The following is a 21,647-nucleotide window of genomic DNA, read 5'->3' as shown; positions in this document are numbered from 1 at the left end:
CGGTGGGAGTGCCTGGGCGAACGCTGGGTGTGTTTGTGACGTCAACCAGGAACGACAAGCACTGAACTGATCGCACAGGCAGAGTAAGTCTGAAGCTACTCTGAAACTGCTAAGTAGTTAGTAATCGCAATATTGCGAATACATCGGTCGCAATTTTAAGAAGCTAAGATTCACTCCCAGTAGGCGGCGGCTTAGCGTGTGTAACTCTGCTAAATTCGCCTTGCGACCGATCAACTCGGAATGAGGGCCATCATTTCAAGTTATTTTGCTACCAAATGCAGTAACATTTTACAAATATTTTAGAAATAATAAATATATTGCTTTATCTTTGTGCATTAAAGCAGGTGAACCTTACATAATGGGTGGTATTCAGATACTACCCTTACATAATATATACTAATAACCGCTATATCATTTTTAAAAATAATAAGCTGGAAATCATTTTCAGTATTAAAGCTGCAAAATTACATTTTATTGAATGTTCCAGAATCTTGTAGATACTTTGACAATCTTACACTCAAATAAGCCTATTCATCCTAAAAATAAAAAAGTTCCACTCAACACACTTCTAGGTGTATACTTTACAGATAGTCATTTTATATGTAAGAAGAAACACTGCTGCTTTTGCTTCTAAGACACACATCATACTAAGGTGATCCGATCTCCTGGTCTTGCTGAAACAAAGAGTGTAGTATATCAGTATTACCTGTCATGTGTTCCTCTACTGATGTTGAAACCGTTCATGCAAATTTCATACTTTACTGGATGTCTTTGTTTGTTCTGTACCATAGCAACAAGTGCCAAGTAAAGTAAAGTAAACCATTGATCAACGCTGCTAGTTGAAGTCTTCAAATCCTCTCTACTTTTATTTTATGTTCAAGCAGAGATAAAACTGTACAGATATTTGTCCAGTGAAGCATATCATTTAACAGTCTCAGGTAAGAGAAGCACTACCGCGAGTTGGTATGTTATATACTAACTCAAGGACAATGAATATTTTGAAAACAGTGAATGTTTTTTTGTGTTGATTGGTAATGCAACTAAAGGGGTGATGTAGAGCTAAACATATGCTTGTTTGTGTATTGTATCTGGTGTGAATTTGCAATGTGCATGCAAAAGTGAGAATGCAATTTAGATGCATCCACCCTTACAACTGGAGAGGAAGAACTGGGGTAGGAAGAGGCGTTCTCACATACATACAGTAGACTTCTAAATATTTGCAAGTGCCAACTCCATCAGAGTTCTGTACAGAGTTAGTCACATTAAGTGGTCTATTGGGTGCTTCTGTTAGGACTATAAATACTATATATTATTACCAGTTATTTATATAACGCACACATATTCCGCAGCACTTTACAGAGAATATTGGTCCAGTCACATCAGTCCCTGCCCCAGTGGAGCTTATAATCTATATTCCCTGCAACATGTACACACACACATTCACACTAGGGTTAATTTTTGTTGGGAGCCAGTTAACCTACCAATATATTTTTGGATTGTGAGAGGAAACCGGAGTACCCGAAGGAAAACCAAAGCAAGCACAGGGAGAATATACAAACTCCACACAGCTAGGGCCATGGTGGGAATTGAACCCATGGTCTCAGTGCTGTGAACCAGTAATACTAACTATTACACCATCCGTGCTGCCCTTTATATTGCCAGTGCTCTTTCATCCCCTGCACTGCAATGCATGGTAGGAAGAAATAGTGGCATGAGTAACTTATGAACTGTTTTTCCTTAAGGGCTCTGTCATTTTATGGCTTTAATAATTGAAATGTCAATTAATTGTTACAAAGATATTGGTTATTAGTCTGGCTCTTATAGTCCTGCTTCTGTACACAAATCTATTGCTTTATCAGGGTGCAAAGATATGGCTCTGGCAAGTGGGCACTGGATACAAAGCACTATCTGTGGAGAACCACCAAGGCCACGGTATGTTACTCTTGCTTTGCTATTGAATGTCCCAGTTAATATGCTACTTTGCTTCACATACTGCATGTTTCATTCCAATGCATGTAATAAAAGTTGGAAAGAGAAAGGGTGATGTTTTCGAGATTCTGGCACATTCCAGATCCAGCTCCAGTAAAGAAAGATTCCAAGGTAAATGTAATAGCCTGAAACTCACAGGCATCAGCAAGATCCAGGCAAGTCTGGCTAATGTTTTGAAGTGGAAATCATTAAAAAGGCAAAACCAACCTCTGCAACAATATTGATATTGATCCAAAATGATTTAAAGATATTCTATCTTTATTTGTCACTAACCAAATACAATCATGTTATGCTATCATTGCAATAATATTATGGGATGCGGTCAATTTACCTACAATCAAAATCCCGACAACCATTGACCGACGGTCAAAATACTGACATGGTCAAAATACTGACATTTAAAATACCGACAAGCTCAAAGTACCGACATTTAAAATGTCGTCAGGTCAAAAAGTCGACATGAGTCGTTCATGAGTCGTTCAAACCGACTTGTTCATACTTTAACATCCCAGTAGACCTGGAGGGGGAATTTAATAGTGTCTGAAGCGCGAGCCATGTGAGGGGGCGCGGTACACTTATATGGTGTCCATGTCAACATACACACCAAAAAAAACCTAAAAAACTTGTGTCGACTTTTTGACCTGTCGACATTTAAAATATCAGTATTTTTACCGTCGGTCAATTGTTGTCTGGATTTTGACCGTCGGGATTTTGATTGTAGGTATTTCATATTGATCCCAATATTATGCATGAAATGCATTCGGTGTATACATAAACTCAAGTTCTGCATTTTGCATATAATGTAATTGTAAAACTAGCAAAACACACACACACACACACACACACACACACACACACACACACACACCCTGTATTCACGGTAGGAAAATAGGCCAGCCGTGCCAGTTAGGACACAGTTGAAGTAATATTGGAGGAAGAAGTGACACTGGAGAAACTGCTGCTGGAGGTCCAGCAGTGAATAATAAATGGTCAACTGATGTTTATTAGTTGGCTGCATTTAATACTATGCAGATGGCGCTGAATTTAATAGTAACCATGAAACAGAAATGTGTGTGCAGAGGTCTCTGGAGGTAAAAGAGAAATTTATCAGGATGTCATACTTTCCAACTTTTTTCCAGGACAGTATAAAGTCAACCGTGTTTTTTGCAACTATGCCCTTATCACATAATAATTTGCCCATCATCATCCTTTAACTGCCAAAGCCTCTCCCATGTTAGTGTTGAAAGTGGAGTGTGCTACTGCATTCCTCTATGGAAGCGTCATTCCCTGTACGAAGATGGCCACTGAGGCAAATACTGAGCATATGGGGAATATCTTGAGACTGTGTAATGTTGGGTACACATTTGCCGATATATCGGCCGACCAATATATTGCTGGTCCGTCGGCCAGTGTGTACACAGACATATCGTGTTGGCCCTGCAGCACACACGATGTCCACCCCTATCATGGTCTACAGATCAGGACTTTTACACAGCAATCAGGATAGTTAGGAAGCATGGTAATCACTCATTGAAGAGTATCTAAAGAGGTTATTTTACCTCAAGTTTATTGTAGCTCCCACCCAGTGGCTTCACTAGTGGGTGTGAGGGGTGCAGGCCGCACCCGGGTGTCACAAAATGGCGACTCCTTAGTGACAGGAGCCGGATGCTGCTTTGTGACATTACATTCAGCACTCTGCTCCTGTCGGAGCCATCAGAGCAAGCAGATGAGTGTCGGGGGGCAGCCCAACATCTCCGGGAATGCCCTGTGCTGGGCGTCCCCCTGCATGTCAGAGATTTTGATTGTAAGTTACAGCACTTACTTTGTTAACTAATATAAAAAAGTAAGTAATGCTGCTTTTATTCTGTGACAAACATGTCAATAATTATGTCACAACTGAAATATAAAAGTAAAGAATGCTATACAAAGGGATAGGCTTAATGAGAGCAAATAGTCATAAAATTCAGAAGTACATACACTGTGCCTGTGCAGGCCTCACTGGTTTTCATAAACATTAGTTACCAAAACAAATCTTTTTGCATATCCCACAGCAAGGCTGGTAAAGAGGGTGTGATCTGTTTAGCATTGTGTCACCACTATTTTAATTAATACATAGTGCATGTACAGTTGTTTGATGGAGTGATTAATGTTAGGAGCCTCTGTCAGCGCCAGTGACATAAACATTAATTCATCTGCAAGGGTTTTTCTACAATAGTCCCAACAGTGTTTATTTTCAACTTAATTGATACTTCACGCAGTTAAATGCTATTTTTTAAAGCAGAAGAAAAGTACAGTAGTTACAGATAATTTGCTAATCTTCTGCCATGAATATAAATAAAAAAACTGCTTTCCTGCCTTTTGGCTAAGATCAAGTGTAGCCATTCCTAATTTAGCGGAAGCTGCCACTCTTACACAGATATATACACATATATACACACATAAATACACAAATATACACACAGATATACATAAACACACACATATACACAGATATATACACACAAATATACAAAGATATACACAGACATACATAAACACACAAACATACACAGATATACACACACACACACACACACACACACACACAAATATACACACAGATATACAGGCATACATAAACACACACATATACACAGATATATACACATAAACATACACACATATACTGTATACAAAGATATATACACATAAACACACACATACATGTATACACATATGCACATAGACATACTGTATACACACATTTACAAACAAACACATTTACACACACACACACAGACATATACACATAAACACACAGTATACACACATTAATTCTCACCAAGTGGGCAGCAGCAGAGCAGCAGCTCCTCGTTCTAGCCTGGAGGGGCGGAGCGTCTATGTGATTGACAGGCTGGGCCTCCGTGGGCAGAAGGAAAGGACCGAGGAAAGGGAAGGTGTGGCCACCACACTGCCTGCATGTTCCAGATCACTGAATGCAGATACCTGACAGCCGGGAAGCATCTATCTTCTGACAAGCCCCCAAACCTCCCCACTTCCCTAACAACACACCACACTACACTGCACTGGACTCTCTGCACTGCAATCAGTGACATGGAACATGCAGGCAGTGTGGTGGCCACCCCCTCCCTCTCTTGTAGTCCTCTCCTCCTACCCCGTAATCCCGGCTCTCAGCAGTGTTACAGGGAGCCGGCGTCTTCTGTCCCCAGCGGCGCCTGGAGCTTGAGCTCCACTTGCTCCACTCTCCCTATGCCCCTGATTAGGAGTGGATGCAAAGGCCCAAGACCCAGAGATTTTTTTGTTATTGCACCTGGTAATTTAGAGTAGGCACCTCTGGCTCCAGTAAATATTTAAAAAAAAAAGTTACATTCTCTGTGTCAGATTTCTACCAGTCTTTGTTAATGACAGCTGGTATTTTATTTATGATTTTATCTTGCACTGTTAATTGCTAAACGCTTATAGATGATCAGATGTTATTGATTTTATTGTCTCCAGGGGTTAGATTTACAAAAGCAAAATCTTTTTCAAGCTCTTGCAGATTCTATTTGGAAATGTAAACCGTCAGTAATATTGGTTGCAAAACTCACTAGGGCTGATTCAAAGGTGGATGAAGACGCGGCCGTCCTTTTTACAGTTGCCCGTCTGTAACTTTATGTAAATGCAGCTACAAAGTCCTTCCCTGGTATACATCCGTGAATATGCAAGGACTGAGACACCCACTGTCAGCATCCGTACATGCTAAAATACCGCCTGGTGCCTCTTTAGATGCCGCATTCGGTTGTACTATGGAAACTTGCACCAACCCTATGCTAGGCACAGATTTGCCATCTGAGTATGGCCTCCAAAGTGAACGATTGAGAACTTGAGTACACAAACACTTCAGCGGCATGCCCATGCCACTCACATAACACTCCAATAAGATGGGCTATGTCCGTGTGCATGTTTAGCCAACTTCCAGTTATCACCCAGGAATGCCCAGCACTTTCCCAGTACATTTCTGCTACCATGTATATCATTCGGAACAGCGCCTTTGTGTGCACTCAGTGTAACCCACGAACTGTAACATGTACATGAGCAGTAGCAACAAATCGCTCGACTCCATCAACATCGGCATTGTATGTGGCTCTACATCAGGCCTGCCATGCTGTGAGAATATTATTGTCAGTTTCAATTTCCATGTCAAATCTGATTAGAAGCAAGATGCTGCTTTGTAATCTAGCTCTATGTCCTTTTTCGTTGTATTTGTCATACCATCAATACTGGTATGGAAGGAATACACTGGTAATCTATTAACCAAACTTGATGATAAGCACTGCACTGGTTCGGGTTCACTACGGCTGGCCGGCGGTCGGGCTCCCGGCGACCAGCATCCCGGCGCCGGGAGCCCGACCGCCGGCTTACCGACAGCTTGGCGAGCGCAAATGAGCCCCTTGCGGGCTCGCTGCGCTCGCCACGCTACGCGCGCCACACTATTTTATTCTCCCTCTATGGGGGTCGTGGACCCCCACGAGGGAAAATAATAGTCGGTATTCCGGCTGTCGGGCTCCCGGCGCCGGTATACTGAGCGCCGGGAGCCCGACCGCCGGCAAACAGAAGACCACCCCACTGGTTCCCCTTCCCCTACTGAACACTTTTCAAGCTCCTCATCCTCACATGCAAGGCCCTTTCTAACACCACTGTTCGCTAAATATCCAACCTCATCTCCATACATACTCCCTCTCTGGTCGGCCAATTGCTGTCACCATTCCTCCACCACAGTTAATACATCTCGCTCTATCAGACTTTGCCCCTTCCTGCAAAGCTTCAAACAAGTGCTGAAAAGTAAACCCACATGTTCCGGCTAAAAGCATACCCGTCCACTACATGATTGTGTCACCACGTAGCTTACTTTACTCTCCTGCATCCCCCATATCTCTATCAACATTACTTCCTGCCCTTTGATCCACTTACACGGGTTTACTTGACCTACACTAGCTCACTCATCATGTTATCAGTTTGTCTTCTTCTTCACCTTATAGTATAAGCTCCAAGGAGCAGGTTCCTCATCCTTACATCTTTCAGAAGCTTTAAACTGTTAGTTGCACCCTCACTAATGGGTACAGTTTTCAGCCTATGCTGAATAGTACCCTTGTAGCTTTTACCTCCACAGTTGTATTGTATATTGAGAAATGTCATTTTTTGTGTTATCTGTTTGTACTATTTACTGTACTATTTCACCCTGTGCTGTATGATTGTTTACCCAATGTACGATGCTGCTGAACACTTATGGTGCCCTATAAATAAAGTATAAAAATAATTGCATTTGTCAGCCAGGAGGTGACACCACTGATATATATTACTACAGAAGAGCACTATTTTCATTTGTTTGTATTAGTATGGTATATTGTATATCCCATTTGGATTTCAAAAGGGGTTCCCTTAACACCAAATACAGTATGATAAAAGAAACATTCTGTTTATTATCTTTGATATACTTACTGTAGTTTGTTGTGGTTAAGTAGTCATTTCTTGCACGACTCCTTCCTGTCTTTTGTTCCCAGCAGTGACTTTTAATGACTATTTTATAGCCACCAGCCAAAGAATATCTTTGCTGAAATTAGTACCTAGGTTATACTTCCTCAATTGAAATGGCTCGAGGACACTTGTGTGTTTCTTTCTGAAGTTTTCACAAGCACTCATATATAAAAGGTGCACACAACAACTTCCTGTTTGTAATAAACTACATTGAAGATTGCACTTTGCTATAACGTTGAGCTGTGCAGCAATGATTCTAAGTGGCTAATACATGGCTAATTACACATTTATTGACACGTTCCAGTACTTGGTTTTATTTGTTTTCCTACAGTTATTGGCAAATTACATTTACAAAACTGATCTTAAAAGAGATATATACAGTATTATCACACCTTTTTTCTTTCTTTGCTTCCTCAAACTGTTTAGTAATGCAGAAGTTCCCATTTACTTGTATTTCATATTTTGGAGCCACAAGTAGAAAATAAAGAGGCAACTTGCTCAAAGACATAAAGGCTTATTATTATTATTATTATTATTATTATTATTATTATCATCATCATCATCATTAGCCTTTATATTTTGTGTACTTCAAAATCAGAAAATAGTATTGAGGCACCTCAGTCCCTGTACCAATGAATCTTACAATGTCATTTTTCTTCAACAAAAGCATATACAATAGGATTGATGTTTAGAATCTTAAGCTAACAGTGGCCCTCATTCTGAGTTGATCGCTCGCTAGCTATTTTTTGCAGCCATGCAAACGCATAGTTGCCGCCCACAGGGGAGCAGAGGCGGATTGGCCATAGGGTTTACAGGGAAGATTCCCGGTGGGCCGACGCACCTGTGGGGCCTGTTTTGTTTGAGGACATGTGGTCCTTTTTATAGACATAATGAATAAGATGCAAAATAATTTGCATATATGAAAATGACTTTGCCACTTAGCCTGTGATTGCAGATGATCTAGTGTATGCTCTGTCTGCCTGCTTGGCTGACATATAAGATTGAGTGAACAGTGATTGGGATACGGATGGTGTAATAAGCAAGAAAATATATCTTTCTAAAGAATTATTTAGTTTCCTAAATTCTGAAGGTGTATCATATAATGTGCTCATAATTTTTAATTTTATTTCTTTTTAACTTCCCCCTTGATGCTGGACAAGCCCACTATCTGGAAAGTCTTGGGGGGAGGGTGCTGCTGCCATGGCCCATTGCTAGACCTTACACCTCTGGTGCTGCCCATGTGGGGCCACTAGTACAAATTTTTCCAGGGCCGCTTTTTGTTCCCAATCCGTCCCTGCAGGGGAGTGTATTTTTGCTTTGCAAGTGTGCGAACGCCTATGCAGTCGAGCTCTGCAAAAACATTTTGTGCAGTTTCTGAGTAGCTCTGGACTTACTCAGCCCTTGCGATCACTTCAGTCTTTTTGGTGCCGGAATTGACGTCAGACACCCGCCCAGCAAATGCTTGGACATGCCTGGTTTTCACAAACACCCCCAGAAAACGGTCAGTTGACACCCACAAACGCCTTCTTCCTGTCAATCTCCTTGCGATCCGCAGTGCGAACGGATTCTTCGTTAAATCCATCGCCCAGCACCGATCCACTTTGTACCTGTACGACGCGCTTGCTCATTGCGGTGCATGTGCAGTAGAGACCTGATCGCTGCGCTGCGAAAAAAACAGCAGCGAGCGATCAACTCGGAATGACCCCCAGTATGTCTAGAGGTCATCTTGTAACCTATAGGAAACCTGCACTAACATAGCAAGAATGTACAGATTCTAGCAAAGACTTGAACCTAAGACACCATTTTAGGTCTCGGGCCGAACACCATACTACATATAGAGGTTTATTAACTAAATTTTCAGCCTTTAACCCTGTTTTCTAAATTCTTTGTTTTATTTGGAGACAGCCATCATATGCTTTAGCCACAGTGCAGGGGCTCTTCACCTCCTGGATCTCCTCAGAGCTTGGAGAACCACAGTACATCAGCTCTGTGTCACCAGGAAATGTGGTTCCTCTGTTAACTGAGACAGTAGAATATCATGATGTGAATATTGTACTATTGTTATATTGCTTGGCGACAAACAGGAAATAAATATGAAAACTGTGTGCTCTGATGAAAGTGAAAGAAACCACATACAAACAAGTTGTAGCAACATAAGCAGAACTAATGCAAAACAATTACATTCCAACGGCTCAGGGGATCAGGAGGAGCCTTAGCGCTTTTCATTGTGGGGCTGGCTCTGGGAAAGGGGGCCATGCAGTTTTTGGTGTAATAACCCTTTCCACAGAGACAACAGTCCCTGCTGACCAGCTTGGGGCTGTTCTGCATCACCATAGAAAATGTCTAAAACAGATATGGGAGGAGATGTATCCAGCTTCATAAAGACTGGAGAAGTTGCCCATAACAACCAATCAGCTTATAGCTTACATTTATCAAGTAAATTATTTGAAATGATAGGTAGAAACTTATTGTTGCTATGGGCAACTTCTTTACTTGCTATGGGAAACTTCTCCACTCTTTAGGGAGTTTTATATATCTCCCCCATGGTTACTTATGTCTGTGGAACCTACTCTACTTCACAGAGGAGGACCAGTGCACACATGCAACTGGAAGATCGATTTGAGCTTTCAGATCAACTGTTAGAACTATATAGATATATTGATAGGTTAGGTGGTAACCTTTTACATGTATTAGGTAAAGTAATAATACCATATTGCCCACAAACTACCATAGGGCTGCAATCAGGCTTTTATGCCATTTGATGAGATACTGTAAATGTGCCCTTACATATCTGAAAGGTGGATATGGATTATTGATATAAGTATTAACTGGAAATGTCACTACATCTTTCCTTTGTGTATACTGCATAATGAAATTGTTGCAGTGATTAAACAGTGTATAAAAAATACAATGTGAAAAGGGGATGCATTCAGCGAACGGGATGCCGATGGTGATGTGACCAACACCGGAATCCCAACACCACTCGGGAGACCGGTGCTGGAAGACCAACAGCCGACATCCTGAAGGTAAGTATTGGGGCATTGTTAGGGATAGGGCCTGGGGGTGGGGGGTTTAGGGGTCGGCATTAGGAGGAGGTTAGCCCTAGCCGCCACCTCGCGATAGTTAGCCCTAGCCGCCACCCCCGGATGATTAGGGTTAGGGTAGGGGTGTGTGTGGAAGTAAAAATACTTACTCCCTCCGACAGCAGGATTTTCAATGTCGGGATGCCAGTGTCGGTCATGTGACTGCTGGCATCCTGCCGACTGGATAACATACCAAACCCTCTTTGAAAAGGTGTCATTCCCATGTTCCTAATCTCACTGATGTCAGATCTTACATTTGTATCTACTGGCTCTGTGTGATAATATTGCCATCGCAGTGTGTGGCAGTCTCTACACTGATTTTATTTACATCTAAACATTGGATTTACAAATTCAAATATTAAATTTTACTGAGGCAAAGGGTTAGTGTTTATTTTGCATAAGTAATTTAAATTACAGGTTTCATTTGCACAATTACAGGTTCATATTTGTTTGCTTACATTTTTCATTTTTTTAAATCTAGGCACGGGCATGCCTTAACAGTTGCAGGCAATATTGCATTCATATTTGGAGGTTGCACCATTAGCAGTATTCTGGTAAGTTGTAATCGCAGTCATTATACTGAACTCATCATATCTAATTATTGTACTGACTCTGATTTAAAAATATGTAACATAGTTGTGTAAGCTGCTTGCATCTCTATCCCCAGTGTTTCATGAGTAGAGGGGTGAAAAGACTCCTTGTAAAAACTACTTTGCAGGGGTGGATTGGGCCACCGTGTAAGTTTACGCGATGGCGGGCCAACTCACACTGCCTGCTCAACTGGATGACAGTAACCATGATCAGAGCTCTGCCAATCGAGCAGCAGCCAGAGGCAGCTGGAGTTAAAGTAACATGGCCACAGGAGTGCTGCTGCGCATTCATAGCAGGCAAGGCCATCGACCATCGATGATTCATAATCATTGAATGTTTATGGCCAATGTTGAATGCTTTTGATTGGGAAGAACCAGATTGTTTCCCCCCATCAATGGCACAGCATAACCTAAAGGTTTTTTGTTTTTTTTACAAGGTGTGGGGACACAGTGCACAGCTCTGCCCCCCGACACCCGCAAAGCTCCGCCACCAGGTTCTGGTTGGCCTATGGGTGAGTCAGTCAAAGAACAGGGATGACCATCGGTTGGTGAAACCATTGATAGTCATCCATTGCATAGCTGCCAACCATCTATGGCCACTTGCTATATCGCCATCAATGGTAACCATAGATGGTAACCACACACATGGTCATCCCTAATTCATAGCCACAGCACCTTCTCCATGGGCATTCGTGGAGCTTGTGAGTTACTCCTCATGTATACGCCTCCATCCTCCAGCAGCAGCCGGCAACACAAAAACAGGTAAGGGATACACAGGGACAGACGGGGCAGGCTAGGCAGCGGGGTACATACAAGGACACATGCTGGTAAGAGACACATAGGGGCAGGCTGGGTAGTCTGAGCTTAGGAGGGGATGACACAAGAACACAGGAGATATCATCAAGGTGCCGGCAAGTCTGGTGAGAATGGTGGTTGCTACAGCAGGGGTTGGGATACCATTTGTTGTGCTGCACAGCCCTTCTCTTCCCCCATGTGGCAAGACACTGGCTCGTCTGCCTCTGCATCGGGCAAGGGCTCCTCCCCTTCCACCGTGCAGTGCTACAGTACCTCCAAACATTCCTCTGTTATTCCTCCAACTTACTGTCCCACAACTCTCATGTGGCACTGTGAGAGGTGTGCCAGCGAAGTGATGGCTGAATTGATGTGTGAGCAAAAACAGCAAAGTAATGAGTTGTGAGGAGTGGGGCTGATATCGGACTGCATTATAGCATATATATATATATATATATATATATACATATATTAGAGATGTGCGGGTTCAGATTTACTTGGGTCTTAGCGCCATAATTAACACATGTTCGAATTTATCCAGATTTTTCTTATTGGCTATCCAAAACACGTGACATCCACGAGCCAAGAAGATGCCGTTTTGAGATCCGGGTAAATTCGGATATATCCAAACCCGCACATCTCTAATGTACAGTAGTGTGTGTGTGTGTGTGTGTGTGTGTGTGTGTGTGTGTGTGTATATATATATATATATATATATATATATATATATATATATATATATTGTATTGCAAGGACTGGCACTCCTTAGGATCCAAATGAATAATATATATATACACTAGAGATGAGCGCCGGAAATTTTTCGGGTTTTGCGTTTTGGTTTTGGGTTCGGTTCCGCGGCCGTGTTTTGGGTTCGACCGCGTTTTGGCAAAACCTCACCGAATTTTTTTTGTCGGATTCGGGTGTGTTTTGGATTCGGGTGTTTTTTTCAAAAAACACTAAAAAACAGCTTAAATCATAGAATTTGGGGGTCATTTTGATCCCAAAATATTATTAACCTCAAAAACCATAATTTCCACTCATTTTCAGTCTATTCTGAATACCTCACACCTCACAATATTATTTTTAGTCCTAAAATTTGCACCTAGGTCGCTGGATGACTAAGCTAAGCGACCCTAGTGGCCGACACAAACACCGGGCCCATCTAGGAGTGTCACTGCAGTGTCACGCAGGATGTCCCTTCCAAAAAATCCCTCCCCAAACAGCACATGACGCAAAGAAAAAAAGAGGCGCAATGAGGTAGCTGTGTGAGTAAGATAAGCGACCCTAGTGGCCGACACAAACACCGGGCCCATCTAGGAGTGTCACTGCAGTGTCACGCAGGATGTCCCTTCCAAAAAACCCTCCCCAAACAGCACATGACGCAAAGAAAAAAAGAGGCGCAATGAGGTAGCTGTGTGAGTAAGATAAGCGACCCTAGTGGCCGACACAAACACCGGGCCCATCTAGGAGTGTCACTGCAGTGTCACGCAGGATGTCCCTTCCAAAAAACCCTCCCCAAACAGCACATGACACAAAGAAAAAAAGAGGCGCAATGAGGTAGCTGTGTGAGTAAGATAAGCGACCCTAGTGGCCGACACAAACACCGGGCCCATCTAGGAGTGGCACTGCAGTGTCACGCAGGATGTCCCTTCCAAAAAACCCTCCCCAAACAGCACATGACGCAAAGAAAAATTAAAGAAAAAAGAGGTGCAAGATGGAATTGTCCTTGGGCCCTCCCACCCACCCTTATGTTGTATAAACAGGACATGCACACTTTAACCAACCCATCATTTCAGTGACAGGGTCTGCCACACGACTGTGACTGAAATGACGGGTTGGTTTGGACCCCCACCAAAAAAGAAGCAATTAATCTCTCCTTGCACAAACTGGCTCTACAGAGGCAAGATGTCCACCTCATCATCATCCTCCGATATATCACCGTGTACATCCCCCTCCTCACAGATTATCAATTCGTCCCCACTGGAATCCACCATCTCAGCTCCCTGTGTACTTTGTGGAGGCAATTGCTGCTGGTCAATGTCTCCACGGAGGAATTGATTATAATTCATTTTAATGAACATCATCTTCTCCACATTTTCTGGATGTAACCTCGTACGCCGATTGCTGACAAGGTGAGCGGCGGCACTAAACACTCTTTCAGAGTACACACTTGTGGGAGGGCAACTTAGGTAGAATAAAGCCAGTTTGTGCAAGGGCCTCCAAATTGCCTCTTTTTCCTGCCAGTATAAGTACGGACTGTGTGACGTGCCTACTTGGATGCGGTCACTCATATAATCCTCCACCATTCTTTCAATGGTGAGAGAATCATATGCAGTGACAGTAGACGACATGTCCGTAATCGTTGTCAGGTCCTTCAGTCCGGACCAGATGTCAGCATCAGCAGTCGCTCCAGACTGCCCTGCATCACCGCCAGCGGGTGGGCTCGGAATTCTGAGCCTTTTCCTCGCACCCCCAGTTGCGGGAGAATGTGAAGGAGGAGATGTTGACAGGTCGCGTTCCGCTTGACTTGACAATTTTCTCACCAGCAGGTCTTTCAACCCCAGCAGACTTGTGTCTGCCGGAAAGAGAGATCCAAGGTAGGCTTTAAATCTAGGATCGAGCACGGTGGCCAAAATGTAGTGCTCTGATTTCAACAGATTGACCACCCGTGAATCCTTGTTAAGCGAATTAAGGGCTCCATCCACAAGTCCCACATGCCTAGCGGAATCGCTCCGTGTTAGCTCCTCCTTCAATGTCTCCAGCTTCTTCTGCAAAAGCCTGATGAGGGGAATGACCTGACTCAGGCTGGCAGTGTCTGAACTGACTTCACGTGTGGCAAGTTCAAAGGGCATCAGAACCTTGCACAACGTTGAAATCATTCTCCACTGCACTTGAGACAGGTGCATTCCATCTCCTATATCGTGCTCAATTGTATAGGCTTGAATGGCCTTTTGCTGCTCCTCCAACCTCTGAAGCATATAGAGGGTTAAATTCCACCTCGTTACCACTTCTTGCTTCAGATGATGGCAGGGCAGGTTCAGTGGTTTAAACAAAACAGGACATGCACACTTTAACCAACCCATCATTTCAGTGACAGGGTCTGCCACACGACTGTGACTGATATGACGGGTTGGTTTGGACCCCCCCCCAAAAAAGAAGCAATTAATCTCTCCTTGCACAAACTGGCTCTACAGAGGCAAGATGTCCACCTCATCTTCACCCTCCGATATATCACCGTGTACATCCCCCTCCTCACAGATTATCAATTCGTCCCCACTGGAATCCACCATCTCAGCTCCCTGTGTACTTTGTGGAGGCAATTGCTGCTGGTCAATGTCTCCGCGGAGGAATTGATTATAATTCATTTTAATGAACATCATCTTCTCCACATTTTCTGGATGTAACCTCGTACGCCGATTGCTGACAAGGTGAGCGGCGGCACTAAACACTCTTTCGGAGTACACACTTGTGGGAGGGCAACTTAGGTAGAATAAAGCCAGTTTGTGCAAGGGCCTCCAAATTGCCTCTTTTTCCTGCCAGTATAAGTACGGACTGTGTGACGTGCCTACTTGGATGCGGTCACTCATATAATCCTCCACCATTCTATCAATGTTGAGAGAATCATATGCAGTGACAGTAGACGACATGTCCGTAATCGTTGTCAGGTCCTTCAGTCCGGACCAGATGTCAGCATCAGCAGTCGCTCCAGACTGCCCTGCATCACCGCCAGCGGGTGGGCTCGGAATTCTGAGCCTTTTCCTCGCACCCCCAGTTGCGGGAGAATGTGAAGGAGGAGATGTTGACAGGTCGCGTTCCGCTTGACTTGACAATTTTGTCACCAGCAGGTCTTTCAACCCCAGCAGACCTGTGTCTGCCGGAAAGAGAGATCCAAGGTAGGCTTTAAATCTAGGATCGAGCACGGTGGCCAAAATGTAGTGCTCTGATTTCAACAGATTGACCACCCGTGAATCCTTGTTAAGCGAATTAAGGGCTGCATCCACAAGTCCCACATGCCTAGCGGAATCGCTCCGTGTTAGCTCCTTCTTCAATGCCTCCAGCTTCTTCTGCAAAAGCCTGATGAGGGGAATGACCTGACTCAGGCTGGCAGTGTCTGAACTGACTTCACGTGTGGCAAGTTCAAAGGGCATCAGAACCTTGCACAACGTTGAAATCATTCTCCACTGCACTTGAGACAGGTGCATTCCATCTCCTATATCGTGCTCAATTGTATAGGCTTGAATGGCCTTTTGCTGCTCCTCCAACCTCTGAAGCATATAGAGGGTTGAATTCCACCTCGTTACCACTTCTTGCTTCAGATGATGGCAGGGCAGGTTCAGTAGTTTTTGGTGGTGCTCCAGTCTTCTGTACGTGGTGCCTGTACGCCGAAAGTGTCCCGCAATTCTTCTGGCCACCGACAGCATCTCTTGCACGCCCCTGTCGTTTTTTAAAAAATTCTGCACCACCAAATTCAAGGTATGTGCAAAACATGGGACGTGCTGGAATTTGCCCATATTTAATGCACACACAATATTGCTGGCGTTGTCCGATGCCACAAATCCACAGGAGAGTCCAATTGGGGTAAGCCATTCCGCGATGATCTTCCTCAGTTGCCGTAAGAGGTTTTCAGCTGTGTGCGTATTCTGGAAAGCGGTGATACAAAGCGTAGCCTGCCTAGGAAAGAGTTGGCGTTTGCGAGATGCTGCTACTGGTGCCGCCGCTGCTGTTCTTGCGGCGGGAGTCCATACATCTACCCAGTGGGCTGTCACAGTCATATAGTCCTGACCCTGCCCTGCTCCACTTGTCCACATGTCCGTGGTTAAGTGGACATTGGGTACAGCTGCATTTTTTAGGACACTGGTGAGTCTTTTTCTGAGGTCTGTGTACATTTTCGGTATCGCCTGCCTAGAGAAGTGGAACCTAGATGGTATTTGGTAACGGGGGCACACTACCTCAAGAAATTGTGTAGTTCCCTGTGAACTAACGGCGGATACCGGACGCACGTCTAACACCAACATAGTTGTCAAGGCCTCAGTTATCCGCTTTGCAGCAGGATGACTGCTGTGATATTTCATCTTCCTCGCAAAGGACTGTTGGACAGTCAATTGCTTACTGGAAGTAGTACAAGTGGTCTTCCGACTTCCCCTCTGGGATGACCATCGACTCCCAGCAGCAACAACAGCAGCGCCAGCAGCAGTAGGCGTTACACGCAAGGATGCATCGGAGGAATCCCAGGCAGGAGAGGAATCGTCAGAATTGCCAGTGACATGGCCTGCAGGACTATTGGCATTCCTGGGGAAGGAGGAAATTGACACTGAGGGAGTTGGTGGGGTGGTTTGCGTGAGCTTGGTTACAAGAGGAAGGGATTTACTGGTCAGTGGACTGCTTCCGCTGTCACCCAAAGTTTTTGAACTTGTCACTGACTTATTATGAATGCGCTGCAGGTGACGTATAAGGGAGGATGTTCCGAGGTGGTTAACGTCCTTACCCCTACTTATTACAGCTTGACAAAGGCAACACACGGCTTGACACCTGTTGTCCGCTTTTCTGTTGAAATACTTCCACACTGAAGAGCTGATTTTTTTGGTATTTTCACCAGGCATGTCAACGGCCATATTCCTCCCACGGACAACAGGTGTCTCCCCGGGTGCCTGACTTAAACAAACCACCTCACCATCAGAATCCTCCTGGTCAATTTCCTCCCCAGCGCCAGCAACACCCATATCCTCCTCATCCTGGTGTACTTCAACACTGACATCTTCAATCTGACTATCAGGAACTGGACTGCGGGTGCTCCTTCCAGCACTTGCAGGGGGCGTGCAAATGGTGGAAGGCGCATGCTCTTCACGTCCAGTGTTGGGAAGGTCAGGCATCGCAACCGACACAATTGGACTCTCCTTGTGGATTTGGGATTTCGAAGAACGCACAGTTCTTTGCGGTGCTTTTGCCAGCTTGAGTCTTTTCAGTTTTCTAGCGAGAGGCTGAGTGCTTCCATCCTCATGTGAAGCTGAACCACTAGCCATGAACATAGGCCAGGGCCTCAGCCGTTCCTTGCCACTCCGTGTGGTAAATGGCATATTGGCAAGTTTACGCTTCTCCTCCGACAATTTTATTTTAGGTTTTGGAGTCCTTTTTTTACTGATATTTGGTGTTTTGGATTTGACATGCTCTGTACTATGACATTGGGCATCGGCCTTGGCAGACGACGTTGCTGGCATTTCATCGTCTCGGCCATGACTAGTGGCAGCAGCTTCAGCACGAGGTGGAAGTGGATCTTGATCTTTCCCTAATTTTGGAACCTCAACATTTTTGTTCTCCATATTTTAATAGGCACAACTAAAAGGCACCTCAGGTAAACAATGGAGATGGATGGATACTAGTATACTTATGGATGGACTGCCGAGTGCCGACACAGAGGTAGCTACAGCCGTGGACTACCGTACTGTGTCTGCTGCTAATATAGACTGGATGATTGATAATGAGATGAAATCAATATATATATGTATGTATATATAATATCACTAGTACTGCAGCCGGACAGGTAGATAATATATTTATTAGGTAATGATGACTGATGACGGACCTGCTGGACACTGTCAGCTCAGCAGCACCGCAGACTGCTACAGTAAGCTACTATACTATAGTAGTATGTACAAAGAAGAAAGAAAAAAAAAACCACGGGTAGGTGGTATACAATTATGGATGGACTGCCGAGTGCCGACACAGAGGTAGCTACAGCCGTGGACTAACGTACTGTGTCCGCTGCTAATATAGACTGGATGATTGATAATGAGATGAAATCAATATATATATATGTATATATAATATCACTAGTACTGCAGCCGGACAGGTAGATAATATATTTATTAGGTAATGATGACTGATGACGGACCTGCTGGACACTGTCAGCTCAGCAGCACCGCAGACTGCTACAGTAAGCTACTATACTATAGTAGTATGTACAAAGAAGAAAGAAAAAAAAAAACCACGGGTAGGTGGTATACAATTATGGATGGACTGCCGAGTGCCGACACAGAGGTAGCTACAGCCGTGGACTAACGTACTGTGTCTGCTGCTAATATAGACTGGATGATTGATAATGAGATGAAATCAATATATATATGTATGTATATATAATATCACTAGTACTGCAGCCGGACAGGTAGATAATATATTTATTAGGTAATGATGACTGATGACGGACCTGCTGGACACTGTCAGCTCAGCAGCACCGCAGACTGCTACAGTAAGCTACTATACTATAGTAGTATGTACAAAGAAGAAAGAAAAAAAAAAACACGGGTAGGTGGTATACAATTATGGATGGACTGCCGAGTGCCGACACAGAGGTAGCTACAGCCGTGGACTAACGTACTGTGTCTGCTGCTAATATAGACTGGATGATTGATAATGAGATGAAATCAATATATATATATGTATGTATATATAATATCACTAGTACTGCAGCCGGACAGGTAGATAATATATTTATTAGGTAATGATGACTGATGACGGACCTGCTGGACACTGTCAGCTCAGCAGCACCGCAGACTGCTACAGTAAGCTACTATACTATAGTAGTATGTACAAAGAAGAAAGAAAAAAAAAACCACGGGTAGGTGGTATACAATTATGGATGGACTGCCGAGTGCCGACACAGAGGTAGCTACAGCCGTGGACTAACGTACTGTGTCTGCTGCTAATATAGACTGGATGATTGATAATGAGATGAAATCAATATATATATGTATGTATATATAATATCACTAGTACTGCAGCCGGACAGGTAGATAATATATTTATTAGGTAATGATGACTGATGACGGACCTGCTGGACACTGTCAGCTCAGCAGCACCGCAGACTGCTACAGTAAGCTACTATACTATAGTAGTATGTACAAAGAAGAAAGAAAAAAAAAACCACGGGTAGGTGGTATACAATTATGGATGGACTGCCGAGTGCCGACACAGAGGTAACTACAGCCGTGGACTAACGTACTGTGTCTGCTGCTAATATAGACTGGATGATTGATAATGAGATGAAATCAATATATATATATGTATGTATGTATATATAATATCACTAGTACTGCAGCCGGACAGGTAGATAATATATTTATTAGGTAATGATGACTGATGACGGACCTGCTGGACACTGTCAGCTCAGCAGCACCGCAGACTGCTACAGTAAGCTACTATACTATAGTAGTATGTACAAAGAAGAAAGAAAAAAAAAAACCCACGGGTAGGTGGTATACAATTATGGATGGACTGCCGAGTGCCGACACAGAGGTAGCTACAGCCGTGGACTAACGTACTGTGTCTGCTGCTAATATAGACTGGATGATTGATAATGAGATGAAATCAATATATATATGTATGTATATATAATATCACTAGTACTGCAGCCGGACAGGTAGATAATATATTTATTAGGTAATGATGACTGATGACGGACCTGCTGGACACTGTCAGCTCAGCAGCACCGCAGACTGCTACAGTAAGCTACTATACTATAGTAGTATGTACAAAGAAGAAAGGAAAAAAAAAACCACGGGTAGGTGGTATACAATTATGGATGGACTGCCGAGTGCCGACACAGAGGTAGCTACAGCCGTGGACTAACGTACTGTGTCTGCTGCTAATATAGACTGGATGATTGATAATGAGATGAAATCAATATATATATATGTATGTATATATAATATCACTAGTACTGCAGCCGGACAGGTAGATAATATATTTATTAGGTAATGATGACTGATGACGGACCTGCTGGACACTGTCAGCTCAGCAGCACCGCAGACTGCTACAGTAAGCTACTATACTCTATAGTAGTATGTACAAAGAAGAAAGAAAAAAAAAAAACCACGGGTAGGTGGTATACAATTATGGATGGACTGCCGAGTGCCGACACAGAGGTAGCTACAGCCGTGGACTAACGTACTGTGTCTGCTGCTAATATAGAGTCTAGACTGGATGATAAATTATTGATAATGAGATGAAATCAATATAATATCACTAGTACTGCAGCGGGACAGGTACTATATATATTTATTATGTAATGACTGATGACGGACCTGCTGGACACTGTCAGGTCAGCACAGCACCGCAGACTGCTACAGTAAGCTACTATAGTAGTATGTATAAAGAAGAATGAAAAAAAAAAAAACCACGGGTAGGTGGTATACAATATTATATATATATATATATATATTATATACAATTTTATATATATATATATATATATATATATATATATATATTAAACTGGTGGTGATTGATTATTAAACTGGTGGTCACTTCAGGTCACGTTGCAACTTGCAACTAGTACTCCGAGGCCTAAGCAGACAATCACAAAATATATTATTATACTGGTGGTCAGTGTGGTCACAACAATGGCAGTGTGGCACTGACTCTGGCAGCAAAAGTGTGCACTGTACGTTATATGTACTCCTGAGTCCTGCTCTCAGACTCTAACTGCTCCCCACTGTCAGTGTCTCCCCCACAAGTCAGATAATACACTTACAGTCACACTATCTAATCTATAAATATCACTTCAGCAAGTAGTATAGTAGTATACAGTATAGTAGTACTCCTCCTAATAATGCTCCCCGAAAATACTGTGTCTCTCTCTTCTCTAAACGGAGAGGACGCCAGCCATGTCCTCTCCCTATGACTC

General features: G+C 43.4%; 1 protein-coding gene across 3 annotated transcripts in view; it reads left to right on the top strand.

The window, feature by feature from the left end:
• Positions 1-791: 791 nt before the first annotated feature.
• LOC134905261 (uncharacterized) overlaps positions 792-21,647 on the top strand; it is a 177,618-nt gene continuing 156,762 nt past the window's right edge. Inside the window, exons 1-3 of one of the 3 annotated variants that reach the window (XM_063914620.1) lie at positions 792-938; positions 1,860-1,932; positions 11,068-11,140. In XM_063914620.1, the coding sequence (XP_063770690.1) occupies positions 1,871-1,932; positions 11,068-11,140 (135 nt within the window). In that variant the 5' untranslated portion in view covers positions 792-938; positions 1,860-1,870. Of the gene's footprint in view, positions 939-1,859; positions 1,933-5,178; positions 5,303-11,067; positions 11,141-21,647 lie in introns of those variants that run through there. The other 2 variants (XM_063914637.1, XM_063914628.1) reach the window with 2 other exon arrangements.

The sequence above is a fragment of the Pseudophryne corroboree genome, chromosome 1 (genome assembly GCF_028390025.1).
Source record: "Pseudophryne corroboree isolate aPseCor3 chromosome 1, aPseCor3.hap2, whole genome shotgun sequence".
In the NCBI taxonomy this organism is placed as follows: domain Eukaryota; kingdom Metazoa; phylum Chordata; class Amphibia; order Anura; family Myobatrachidae; genus Pseudophryne; species Pseudophryne corroboree.
This window is presented reverse-complemented; position numbering and strand designations above follow the sequence as displayed.